This window comes from Camelus ferus, chromosome 1 (assembly GCF_009834535.1).
Source record: "Camelus ferus isolate YT-003-E chromosome 1, BCGSAC_Cfer_1.0, whole genome shotgun sequence".
Lineage (NCBI taxonomy): Eukaryota > Metazoa > Chordata > Mammalia > Artiodactyla > Camelidae > Camelus > Camelus ferus.
The window spans coordinates 119663405-119676505 of record NC_045696.1 but is presented as its reverse complement, the minus strand read 5'-3'; the positions used below and the strand labels follow the sequence as shown (position 1 = coordinate 119676505).

Here is a 13101-nt window from a genome sequence, read left to right as displayed (position 1 = left end):
ATGGCTTAAGGGCAGTAAACACGCAGCGCACGTCAGATATCCAGGCTACCAAGGCTCATCTCATGTGGAGTCTCTGAGGGTAACCAGACTTCTGTCGCACACACAGAGCTCCAAAATTAGCTACATATCCATAAACACCAACTACAAGCCATTACAGTAACAGAAAAGGCATTTCCAGGGTAAAGTTAACTAATCCAACGGCTGAAAGCTAGACATAGGACTAAGAGTGGAGATGAGACAGGAAGACGGAAGGAGGGAGGGAGAGCTAGAGAAGGGGAGGGGAAGACAGAGGGGAGGAAGAGGGGAGGGAAAGAGGAGGGGGAGGAAGAGGGGAGGGGAAGATGAAGAGGAGGGGGAGGTGGAAGGGAGGAAGGAAGGGAAAGGAAAGAAAGAAACCCTATCTACTTAAAATACAAAACAGTCCTCGCACAGCGAAGTAAAACCAAATGTGCCAGCTCCGGTGGCATCAGCAGGTGCCCTCTACCTGGCAGTGCATAGAAGGATGACTAAGTCATCAAGAAAAGATTAATTTCTTTACTATTTCCTAATCATTAAAACAGAAAACAAAACAGCAGGGCCACGTCAAGTGTCACACCAGGTTACTGGAGGCCCTGTGATAGGAGTCCCACTCAGAAGCCCAAGACTGTGAAGATGGCACTTTGAAGCTGATGTCACTGACAACCACCGCGACCCAACATTACAGAAAACCATTCATCGCGAGGAGTGTATCTCGTTCAATCCAAGGTTCTTCTGCCCAACTGTGTAAGTCAAATACTTCCTTCACTGCCTTTCCCCACAAATCCAGAGAGATCAGCTGAGCTCTAGCTTATGATAAATAAGCAGCCACAACTTATTCCACAGGAAACATCTACATTTGGATTCTCCTTCCCAGAGTAGAGATGTGATTATAGGTTTCTAACATGTTAAAACAAGAAAACGAACAAGGCAGAAATCAACCGCAGGGTCACCCAAACAGGCTGGTCGTGTCCACCCGACACCACAGTTGAGATTATACAGAAAAACTCAGATAACCTGCCTCCTTTCACCCAACGCTTTCATTTACTAATTCACACATGTAAATGTACTCCAAAACAATAGTTTTTTTTTTTTTAAGAAAAAAGATATTTAAGGTAAGGTTTCCAGATTAGATACATGCCTAAGTCATGAGGAGGTAAAACAGAAAGTAATTAATAAAAAAATAAAGTCTGGTTTGCGTACATCAGCCTGAGGTGCACGCGTGTCCTTGTCGAGGGGGGCTCCCATCTGACTCCAGTCCTCATTCTGCGGGACGACCGATGCACCTGTCTTCTCCCTAATCTCACCCCCACCAGTACCTGCCAATCTGTTGATTTCTGAATCTCAGTTGTCAGTAAGACAAGAGTTGTGGTGAATGACCTCTAAGACCCATTTCCAGTTATAACACTCCAAGCTATTTAGAAATACTCAGAATAAATTATTTCATGCATAATAAATACCTTGCCCTAATTTAACCTTAAATAGGGAATCAATACTGGGGCTCTCCAAACCACAGCCCACAGGGTGCCAGCCACCTACTCTGCAAATAAAGCCATGCTGCAGCACAGCTGCCCTCTCCCCGCACGTGCTCACACGCAGCCTCCACATGGGAGGGGGGCTGAGCAGCTGCTAGCGTCTGTGCGACCTCTGACGTTCAAAGTCTTGTGACCTCTGACACAGGGTATGTACTTGAGAGTTGACACCATTTTCCTATGTGTTTGTAGTAATTACAGTCCCGCTAATAATTTTCTAAAACTTCTGCCTGCAGGGAATAGCTCTCTTCTCTGCTCCTAAGCCGCAGAGGAGAATCCACACCCAGCGAGCTGGGCCAGGCGCCAAGCACGTTAAGCATCTCCTCAAGCTGCAGAGAACGCTTTCCCTCGGCTGACTACCAAAAGCAGTGGCCAAAGCTTCAGACTGTTTTCAGGTTGGGAGAAGGAGCACAAAGCAATTATATTTCCACTTTCCCACTTGTGATGCTGGATTACCACTCCTCCTCACCCCCCAAAAAACCCCCAGCTGGTGCACTTTATCACTTCAGAGGGTGGTAATGGACACTGGATGCTGGGACTGAACTGTGTCCGCACCATCAAATTCATATGTTGAAGTCCTAACCCCAGCACCTCAAAATGCAACCTTATTTGGAGATAAGATCTTCACAGAGGTAACTAAATTGAAATGAGGATTTTTTAGGGTGGGCCCGAATCCAGTACAACTGGATCTTTAAGAACAGAAGAAATTTGGACACTGACATGAACAGATGAAAGATATAAGGAGAAGGTGGTCACTTACAAGCCAAGGAGAAAATCCTAGAACAGCTCCTTCTCCCACAGCTCTCAGGAGCAACTGACCCTGCCAACACCTTGACCTTGGACTCTGGCCTCCAGAACTGTGAGAAAAAAAAATTCTGTGGCTTAAGTCACTCAACGTGTGCTAACTTGTTGGCATCCCCAGCAAACTAACACATCAGCACTGGAGGCTTTCAAGGGTCACATACCTTAGGTCCAATTCTTAAAACCAGAAACATTCATATTTCCTTATTAAGAACTTAATTTGCTGAAAAAGGCCAATCAAATGGATTTCTGACTAACACACAACACCGTTTTTCACTACCCAACACATGCTGGAAACAGCCTGAGGTACTGGTAAATCTGTAGTTTTAAATACAAACATTAAATGGATAGCTCCCATAAAAGTATCCATACGTAGGTAGCCAGAAAAATCTAGTCCTTAAAACAGAAGTTCTTTAACAAAAGTCACTGCCTACACAACTGTTACTAAATGCTAAGTAGGTGTGGGGTGGGGTGGCGGAGCGGGTAGACCATAGTGGGGGCAGAGGGGCTCAGACCACAGCAGGGTTAGAAACACGGAACTCTGTAGTCACACAGCCGGGGTCTGCATGCTGGCTCTAGCTTTTCTGAGCAGTACAACCTTCATCTCTAAATGCTTTCATTTCCTTGGTCTATAATAATATACCTTCACTGAGTTAAGAGGACAAAATGGGATCATAAATGAAAGTAAATTTAACACAACACCTGAGACACAGCAAGCACTCACTGCTCTAGTATTTTGCCTCGTTCAATAATAACTGTAAACTAATTCTACCAGACTCCGGTGTTGCTATAGATTCTGTGGAAGGAGTCACTTGTTTGATTACATACTACATGTCAAAAGTTATATGCCTCATCCATAAATCTTGAAGATACACCATGTATAAATATTTGATTTCTAATGAATTTAGCTTAGGTTAGAGGGAATAAGTAGTTTCACCCTTAAAAAAAGAAAAGCACATCAAAATATAAAAAAGATTGTGAAGGAATGCCATCTTCAATACAAGAAAACAGTTACAACCACTAATCAAACTATGAATGTCTAACAGATACAGTGAAATCTGTACCAAAATGAAGGATGCTGAATGAAGCTTTCCCGGGTCCTGGGAAGGCTACCGAGTTGTCTAAAAGAGTATGCCTGTGTGCCTGGCCTCCCCATCCAAGAGATCTTCAGATGATCTTACAAGTCATCCACAGGAGAAGCTCCCTTCATAACACAGAACAAGGTGAGACTGTGCTACAGGGGGGACCGAGCTGCTGGAGAGGGAGGGCTGGAGCCCATCACCATTGAGTCACTGCCTAAGAACCTGAGATGCAAGGAGCTGCCGGGCCACCCCAGCTCTGCAGGATGTGGAGACTAAGGGAGCGATGCCACTGGGATGGACAGAAAACAAACCTGGCCTGAGAGCCACGTGCAGACATGGACGGGTGTGATGCTCGTGCCTTGCCCCACCCGCTCTGTTCTTCAGTGAACAGCTGCCCTGGAAGGAAACAGATTCCTCAATGATGTGTTAAGAATTGTGAGGGATTCAGCACAGGACTAGAGCAGAAATACACGAAAGAAAGCACAGTAAACTGAGTTAATAGGTACATGTATCTGAAAGAAATTACCCCAGGAAAGGAGAGGATGAATTTGTGAACCGTTGTTTATACACAACTTCAGAGAAATTAAGCTGAACAGAGATGTCAAAGAAGAGCTCCAAGAAAGAGGTAAGCCAACACAAAGAGATGAGAGCTGGCGGGGCTCAGGAAAGAGAAAAGGGAAATACAGCAGTTACAGATAAAATCCTAGAAACAACAAAAAAGCAGGACAGTCTTAAAAGGCAGTCAAGAATCTGAAGCCACAGGCAGAGTGCATCTTTGTTGTTGTTGTTAATGGAGGTGCTGGGGATCGGACCCAGGACCTCGTGCGTGCTAAGCATGCGCTCCACCACCGAGCCACCCCCTCCCCCGCCAGAGTGACTCTTCAGAAACCTAGGTCACCCTATGTCCCCCACCCCAAAACTCACCACTGGTTTTCCACATCTCTTTAGGGGCCAAAGCAAGTCTTCACCTGGAAACTCCCCACCTCTGCTTTATCTCCTTCGACTTTTTTTCACTTGCTTCCAAGCATGCTACACCTCCTGGCGTCTGCTCCTGCTCTCCTCTCAGTTTCCACTAAATATCTGCACCATATGCAAGGCTCGCCTCCTTACTTCCTTCAATTATCTCCTCGAATGTCACTGAATTTTTTCCTGGTAACCCAATATAAAATAGCAACTGACCCCCACCCAACATACTTACTATTCCTTTAATTTTTTCATAGCAATTATCACCACAAAACAAACTATCCATCAGCCTGTTACTATCTCCCCATTAGAACAGAAGCTCCACAAAGGCTGGGACTTCACTGATTTCATTCACTGCTCTACCCACAGCACCTAGATAACACCGGCTATGCAGACATGCTTATTTAATATTTGTTGACAGAATGAAGGATAAGTAAAAGGAAGCAGCCTAACCTAAATGCAAAGACAAAATTACACTCTAATCAACAAAGTTAGCCTAGGAAAGTCAGTATGAATTTCAGGGATAAAGAACTGAATCCTGCAGGCATGAAGGCAGAGGAGAACTGACTAGGAGTGGAGTGTGCTGGGGGACGGAATGGTAAGCACATAAGAGCTCGATACAAGACTTTCACTCAGTGCTAGAAGACAGTGGAGTAATACCTATAAAGTTGACAGGAAAAAACATAAATTGAGAATTTTATAACTAGCTAATCTACCCTTCAATTATTAAAAGAAGGCAACAGTCTCAAATAAATAAGATAGCAGGGAATATCGTCCATGAGCTCATACAGAAAATACAGAAAGAAAAACTACATGATGTGTCTATGCAACCAAGACACAGAAAAATTAAAACCTGGGAACAGAAAAGCCATGTGTAAAGACAAGCGGGGTGTGGTGTGTGTGTGAAAAAACAGTGGGAATAACGATTACACAAAGTCATAATTAAAGTCATCATTCTTGACAATGAAAACACGAAAGTGAAATTAAATATTACTTCCTAACTTCTCATAATAGTAAATCAGAAAACAATCAGAACCTGAAGCATGAACAAGGGAGTACATGGCTCTAAGGAACTACTGACTTTTTTATATTCTTCACTTTTCATTTTAGAGAGAGATTTTACAAACAAATAACCTTGCCATGGATACCCAAGTAGTTTTTATAATATAAAATTACAGTAATTTACTTTATTGTGTGTTCTTATTGAAGCATACCATGACTTTTATGTAAAGCAAGGGCTAAACAGGGATTATTTCACACTGCTTGATTTTCTTCCGATCACACTAGGTACGGTTAACCCAACTACTACTGTAACACGTCACCAGTAATCAACACGAAGGGGAACAGGAGCCTACCCTAAACTTTACACTAACAGTTTTCATTATTAACTATGAGCAGATCAGCCTCATTTTGTTGCCTACTTTTCCCTTCATGTACTTAATTCTCTTCTTTATCTAGGGAATTGATCAGGTCAAACATCTAGTTTCAATTCTAGTTTATAACTTACTAAGTTATAAACCCATTCAATACAACTATATGGCTGTTTGGAGTAAGGAGTTATGTAAATCAGTGTATAATTGGGCCTCAACAACCATGGCCCTCAAACCAAATTTAAGCAGAACCCATGAAATACCACTATATACCCTTAAGAGTCTGCATATACCATTTGAAGACTACCATTCTGGGTGATGTTTATTTTTTCCCCCAGTTTTATTATATAATTGACGTATAACATTATATTAGTTTAAGGTGTACAACATAATGATTTGATACACACACACACATATATATATATATATATATATATATATATATATATATATATACACACAGAAATAATTACCACAATAAGTTTAGTTAACATCCATCATCTCACAGTTAATTTTTTTTCTTGTGATGAGAACTTTTAAGATCTACTCTCTTAGTAACTTTCAAATATACAGTACAGTATTAACTATACTCACCATTCTGTACATTACACCCTCAGAACTATCTTACAGTTAGAAGTTTGTACCTTCTGACCACTTTTATTCAGTTCCCCACTACCTTACCGGCACCCCTGGCAACCACCAATCTATTCTATGAATTTGGTTTTCGTAGATTCCACATATAAGTGAGACCATGAATTATTTGCCTCTGTCTGACTTATTTCATTTAGCATAATGCCCTCAAGGTCGATCCATGTTGTTGCCAATGGCAGGATTTGCTTCTTTTTTTAATGGCCAAATGATACTCCACTGTATGCATTTACCACATCATCTTTATTTATCCGTTGACATTTAGGTTGTTTCCATGTCTTGGCTGTTGTGAATGATGCTGCAATGAATGTGGGAGTGCACGTATCTTTTTGAGATGGTCATTTTGCTTCCTCTGGATGTACACACAGAAGTGGAAGCACTGGATCATACGGCTGCTTCATTTTCAATTTTTTGAGGAACCTCCATACTTTTTTCCGTGATGGCTGTACCAATTTATATTCCCAGCACAAGGAATTCCCTTTTCTCCACATCTTTGCCAATACTTCCTATTGCCAGTCTTTTTTATGACAGACATTCTAACAAGCGTAAGGTGATATCTCCTTGTGGTTTTTGCTCTGCACTTCCCTGATGATCAGCAATGCTAAGCACCTTATCATGTACGTTTTGGCCATAACTATGTTTTCTTTGGAAAAATGGAGCCCTTCTGCCTGACCTTTAATCAGATTGGTTTGTCTGGTTTTTTTTTGCTATTGAGCTGTATGAGTTCTTTATATATTGTGGATATCAACTTTGTAAATGTATTGCAAATAAATTTGCAAATTGTTTTCTCCCATTCTGTAGGCTGCCCTTTCATTTTGTTGGTTTCCTTTGCCATGCAGAAGCTTTTGGTTTGATGTAGTCCCGCTTGGTTATATCTGCCTTTGTTTCCTTTGCTTCTGGTGTCAAATCTAAAATATCATCGCCAAGACTAATGCACAAGAGCTTACCCCTTGTTTTTTCCTTCTATGAGTCTTATGATTTCTGGTCTTATGTTCAAGTCTTTAACCCATTTTGAGTTGATGCTTGTGTAGGGGTAAGACAGAGGTCCAGTTTTCCCAGCACCACTTATTGAAGAGACAGTCCTTTCCCTATTGTATGTTCTTGGTCCTTTGTCGTAAATTAGCTGACCATAAAATGAACGAGTTTGTTTCTGGGCTTTTTGCCCCATGGATCTACGTGTCTGTTTTTATGCCAATACTTTACTGTTTCAACTACTATAGCTCTGTAATATAACTGAAAGGAAGCATGACACCTGCACCTTTGCTGTTCTTTCTTAAGACTGCTTTGGCCATTTGGGCCTTTGGGGTTCCATACATATTTTAGGATTTTTTTTTTACTTCTGTGAAAAATGCCAATGGAATTTGATGGGGACCGCACTGAATCTGTGGATTGCTTTGGGCAGTGTGGATATTTTAACAATATTAATTCTTCCAATCCACAAGCACAGGGTATCTTTCCATTTCTTTGTGCCTTCTTTACTTCCTTTCATCAATGTCTATTAGTTTCCACTGTACAGAGCTTTCACTTTCTTGGTTAAAGCTGTTCCTAGGTATTTTACTCTTTTTGATGTAGTTATAAATGGAACTGTTTAAATTTCTCTTTCTGATAGTTTGTTATTAGTATCTACAAGCACAACAAATTTTTGTATGTTGATTTTGGAGCCTGCAACTTTACTGAATTGGTTTTCTAACAGGTTTTGGATGGAGTCTCTGCAGTTTTCTATGTATATCATGTCATCTGCCAACAGAGACAGTTTACTTCTTCCTTTCCACAATTTGAACACTTTTAATTTCTTTTTCTTTCCTAACTGCCATGGGTAGGACTTTTTCCTATGTTGAAAAAGTGGTAAGAATGGGCATTCTCACCGTGCTCCTGATTTTAGAGGAAAAGCTTTCAGCTTTTTGGCTTTGGATACGATGTTAGCTGTGGGCTTGTCACATGGGGCTTTATTATGCTGAGGTATGTTCCCTCTATACTTACTTTCTTGAAAGTTTTTTTCTTTTAACCACAAATGGGTGTTGAATGTTGTCAAATGCTTTTTCTGCATCTACTGAGATGATCTTATGATTTTTAGCTTCATTTTGTTAAGGAGTGTATCACACTGACTCATTTGTGGAAGTTGAAGCATCCTTGGAATAAATCACACTTGATCATGGCATTATGATCCTTCTAATGTATTGCTGAATTCAGCTTGCTAATATTTTGTTAGCAAATATTTTTGCATCTATGTTCATCAGGAAAACTGGAGTATAATTTTCTTTTTTGGTAGTGTCTTTTTCTGGTTTTGGTAACAGGGTAATCCTGGCCTTTTAGAATGAGTTTGGAAACATTCTTTCCTCTTCAATTTTTTAGAACAGTTTGAGAAGTATAGGTATCAACTCTTTTCTAAATGTTCGGTAGAATTTACCTATGAAGTCACCTGGCCCTGGGCTTATCATTAAAGCAGAATATGCCTCAATGAAGAGGAAATACTATTTTTCCCTTGAACCTCCTCAGTTCTTACCTCTGATCAATTTCAGCTGAAAACAAGCGAGCTAGCATCCACAGAACTGACATTTTCCATGAAGCACATCAGTGACGGAGTTATTCATAAAGAAACTAATATAAGCTTATTAGCTTGATCCATATTTAACTATAACTCTATATAGTCATGCAATTTATTATAAAAATTATATTTGAAAAATTTTTATTAATTCACAATGGCAAAATTCTATTCAGGCTACTATTTAATAGGATTTTCACTCAAAATTTTCCTCAGTGCTCCTTCTCCCAAATATCAAAGGAATGATGCTACTTCTCCACTTGCACTCTGTATCTATCTGTGCCATCTGGTAACACAAGCACAACTCAGACGCGTGCATCTTTTCCTAATAAATATCCTCTATGATAATCTGGGTACAAGAGAAATGTTTCTAAGCTCTCTGATTGCCTGTTTTAGGACTGCAGGCAGTCTGACCACAATAGGAGCTACTCTCTAAGAGACAGTTTTACCATTACTTCATATTGTGGAGTCTTAAACAGTTGAGAAGAAATTTAAAAATAAAAGTACAATTTCCTAAAATATATTTTATATGCCCTCAAAGAGAATTAGATACAAGCCTTTTAAAGACATAAGTCTTGCTGGCATCACTTTCAAAATATATCTACAATCATACCATTTCTTAGCCCCTCCACTGCTGTTCTGGCTCCAAGCCGCCACCACCACCTCCCCCTCGGAGAACTGTGATCGTCTCCTAGTAACTCTGTGGTTAATGAGGCCTTGTATGACAACTCTGTGCAATACCCAGCCCTATATAATGCTCATCCCACCCCATTATAGCTGTCCCTCAGCATCCGAGGGGACTGGTTCCACCACCCTCTGTGGACATCGAAATCCACAGATGCTCAGGTCTCATATAAAATGGTACAGTATTTGCATAAAATCAATGCACATTCTCTTGTATACTTCAAATGCTCATTAGGCCACTTATAATACCTAACTCAATGTAAAAGCTATGTAAATAGCTGTAAAGTACAATGTAATGTTATGTGAACAGTCACTAGTTCATGGCAAATTCAAATTTTGCCTTTTGGAACATTCTGGAATGTTTTTCCCAATATTTTGATCTGTTGAACCCACAGATACAGAGGGCCAACTTATTCTGGTCTACTTTTTCATTTTTCCATAGCACTTATCTCCTTCTAACTTGCCGTAAAATTTACTTGTATTTTCAGCCTACTTATCTTTTTAGAGTGTATGCCCTACGTGGGCAGCGATTTGTTTTCTAATGTACTTAAGCCCCAGAATGTACCTGGGACCTGAGACGAGGTCAGTACTTCTAGAATGAACAATCAAGTTTCAGGTTGTTAAACAAATATGAAGAAATAGTCAATCAGGTTTGATAAATATTAATTATGACAAAATATGCATGATGTGCTCTATACAGAGTTTACCATACCAGATAAAATAAGCAATTCAATGATTTCTGCATCTCCAAGATAGGCAGCAGCATGCAGTGGAGTTCTCTTTTCATTGTCCTGTGATAAGAAGGAAAGGTGGAACATAAATTTCAATATAAAGTTAATTTTAATATACTTTAAATGAAGAGAAACCATCATTTAACTACCAGCTTACTACCTGCATAATTCCAGTCTAGTCTGCAAGTCCCACTAACAGAGTATTTCCTTGCTATAAGAAGAAAAGCCTAAAAAAAAATGTTTTTGGCCTTAAAAGAATGGTATAAAATGCAGCAAAGAATAAAAGAAAAATCTATGATGACAAAGAAACAGCTTCTTAGACTTTCTCTAAATAAAGAAGCCTATGCTGCTGATATATAAAGGCAAACTTCCTTCACTTCATACTACTTGCCCACTACCCCCTCAATGTATTCCCACAATTTTATATAGTTTAGAATTGTTGATCTAACTAAACAAAATAAACCTTAACAAACCAGAAAGTTTGCTCATCAAAATATTTCCACAGAAGTACCCATAGTGGCAAAAATAGAAAATATCTCCGGGGATTTGGAATCATCCCTTAAAACAACTTTAAGGTTTTTCCTAAAGTTTCTGCCAATTCCATTTTTGGCACTAAAATATATTCCTATCTTTGTAAGTATCAAAAAAAAAAAAAAAAAACCCACCAAAAAACTTAGTCTTCCAAATCTTCCTTCAGGAGGAGAAGCTACATCTAACTTCATGGCTTTGTGTACTTCCCTCCCTGAAACAACGTCCTTCAATTTGAAAAGCAAGATCTCAGAGTGATGTTGCATTCAGGGATTCAATTCACGTTTATAGCTCATCTAAGGTTACAACAGTGTTGCTGACTTGGCTGCATCTTAGAAAGTTATTCATTTAAAAATACTTATTTTGAAATTTATATCCAGTTTTTTTGCATACTGGCTTTTGAGCCAGACTGTTAGTTGTTTTCCATTATCCGTTTTCCCCTTTGTCCACAGGAATAAATTTTTACCTGGTTATTTACCCACCCAGGGAGAGAACAGACTCCTAGCATGCCTTGAAATTCTGTTACTTAGCATGGACGTGGAAGTAAAGGCACAACTTTCAGGTCACCTTCAACCTAAAAGATAACCATCCTATAGCTAGACTAAAGCTTTATTTTAGCACGTCCCACCGGCTGGAAGGCAGATGTGAAGCTGCGCCAGCTCTGACCATGCAGAGGAAGGCCGATACCCTACAAGACAGTTAAGCAAAAGATACTGACTGATTCTGTAGAGCAGAGCTGCCCCACCAACTTGGGGCACTAACTTCTAGACAAATAAGAGAAATAAGAATTTTATTTAAATAGATACTGTGTTGTATTATGATAATATTATAGCTTTCAAGATTAAAAAAAAAGAAAAATTTCACATCATAATAATTTTCTAGTTGGGCAATATCCCAATTGTGCTAAGAAAGAATAGTCAGGCCAATGAGAATAAATTAGGAAAAAAATCTGCTAGTCAAAAGAGGGGTTAAAAATATTCATAGGCAATCACAAAAATGTTCAGCTGTAGTATATAAAGGTTTTATAAAGATGTGTGTATCATGTAATTATCACTGGCTCTACATATAATTTAAATGTATTCATGGTACTGTTTTTGTCCTTATAATAGTAACAGGTGCAAAAATAAAGGGAGGCTGGTATGATGGTTATTAATGTTTTTTAAAGTCAGCTAAGAGCTCTTGTCTCTCTAACCCCAATTAACTTCCACATGACCATGTTTTTTATTCCAATATAAACCCCAATAAACAAATGGTTTGCACAGACATGACTGAACAAAGAGTCACTGAAAAAGCTAACACAGAACTACTAAAATATCAGGCTTACTCAAAGCTGAGTCCTAACTTAGTCGATTTAATAAAAGAATCCTTGGCTTAAAGTTTTTCAGTGTTAATCATTAACACATTGAACTTCCCTACAATGTTTAAGTATCGTCAGACCCACTCAAACTGAGAAACACACACATTCCACAGGATAAACCACACACACACAGTACACAGTACACACGGAGAGCAAGTCATATCTGTGTGAGATTGTCTGAAATTCTGTGACTCAGTGTCTTGAATTCTATTAATGTACTTCATATGACTCAGGAACTTTTTATTCCTTTCACCTGATTTGTAGAGAGGAAAAACTAAGGAACAAATTGGTTAATTTAATTTAATTTTTTTAACATTTTTTATTGAGTTATAGTCATTTTACAATGTTGTGTCAAATTCCAGTGTAGAGCACAATTTTTCAGTTATACATGAACATACATATATTCATTGTCACATTTTTTTTTCGCTGTGAGCTACCATAAGATCTTGTATATATTTCCCTGTGCTACACAGTATAATCTTCTTTATCTATTCTGTGTATACCTGGGAGTATCTACAAATTTTGAAATCCCAGCAAACTGGTTAATTTTAAAAGAAAAATTCTACCTATCCTACTCTACTACAATTAAATATTGAAAATCATTCGATAAAACATTTAAGATTCCCTTTAGAAAAATTTATTAGAATGAAAAAATGAATATCCCTGTATACACATGAATTTCACCTCAAAGAATTTCTTTTTTTTTTTTTTTTCGATAAAGGTATCAAATACCCATTTATAGATACTTAAATCAAAATGCTGGAAACAATTTAAATACTCACCAGTAAGGGAATGCTTATCTAAAATTATGAAACACAAGCAGCTCTTAACCAACCTTCATTTAACTG

The 13101-nt window shown here is 38.9% G+C and overlaps 1 protein-coding gene across 10 annotated transcripts in view; it reads right to left on the bottom strand.

The window, feature by feature from the left end:
* Positions 1 to 13101, bottom strand: part of ANKRD28 (ankyrin repeat domain 28) — a 155162-nt gene that overhangs the window by 53974 nt on the left and 88087 nt on the right. For all 10 annotated transcript variants that reach the window (XR_004323315.1, XM_032489075.1, XM_032489094.1 and 7 more), the window contains one exon: positions 10350 to 10428. Coding sequence is in view for 9 of the 10 variants with exons in the window: in XM_032489075.1 (XP_032344966.1) it covers positions 10350 to 10428 (79 nt within the window). In the remaining variant the exon portion in view is untranslated. The remainder of the gene's footprint in view (positions 1 to 10349; positions 10429 to 13101) is intronic.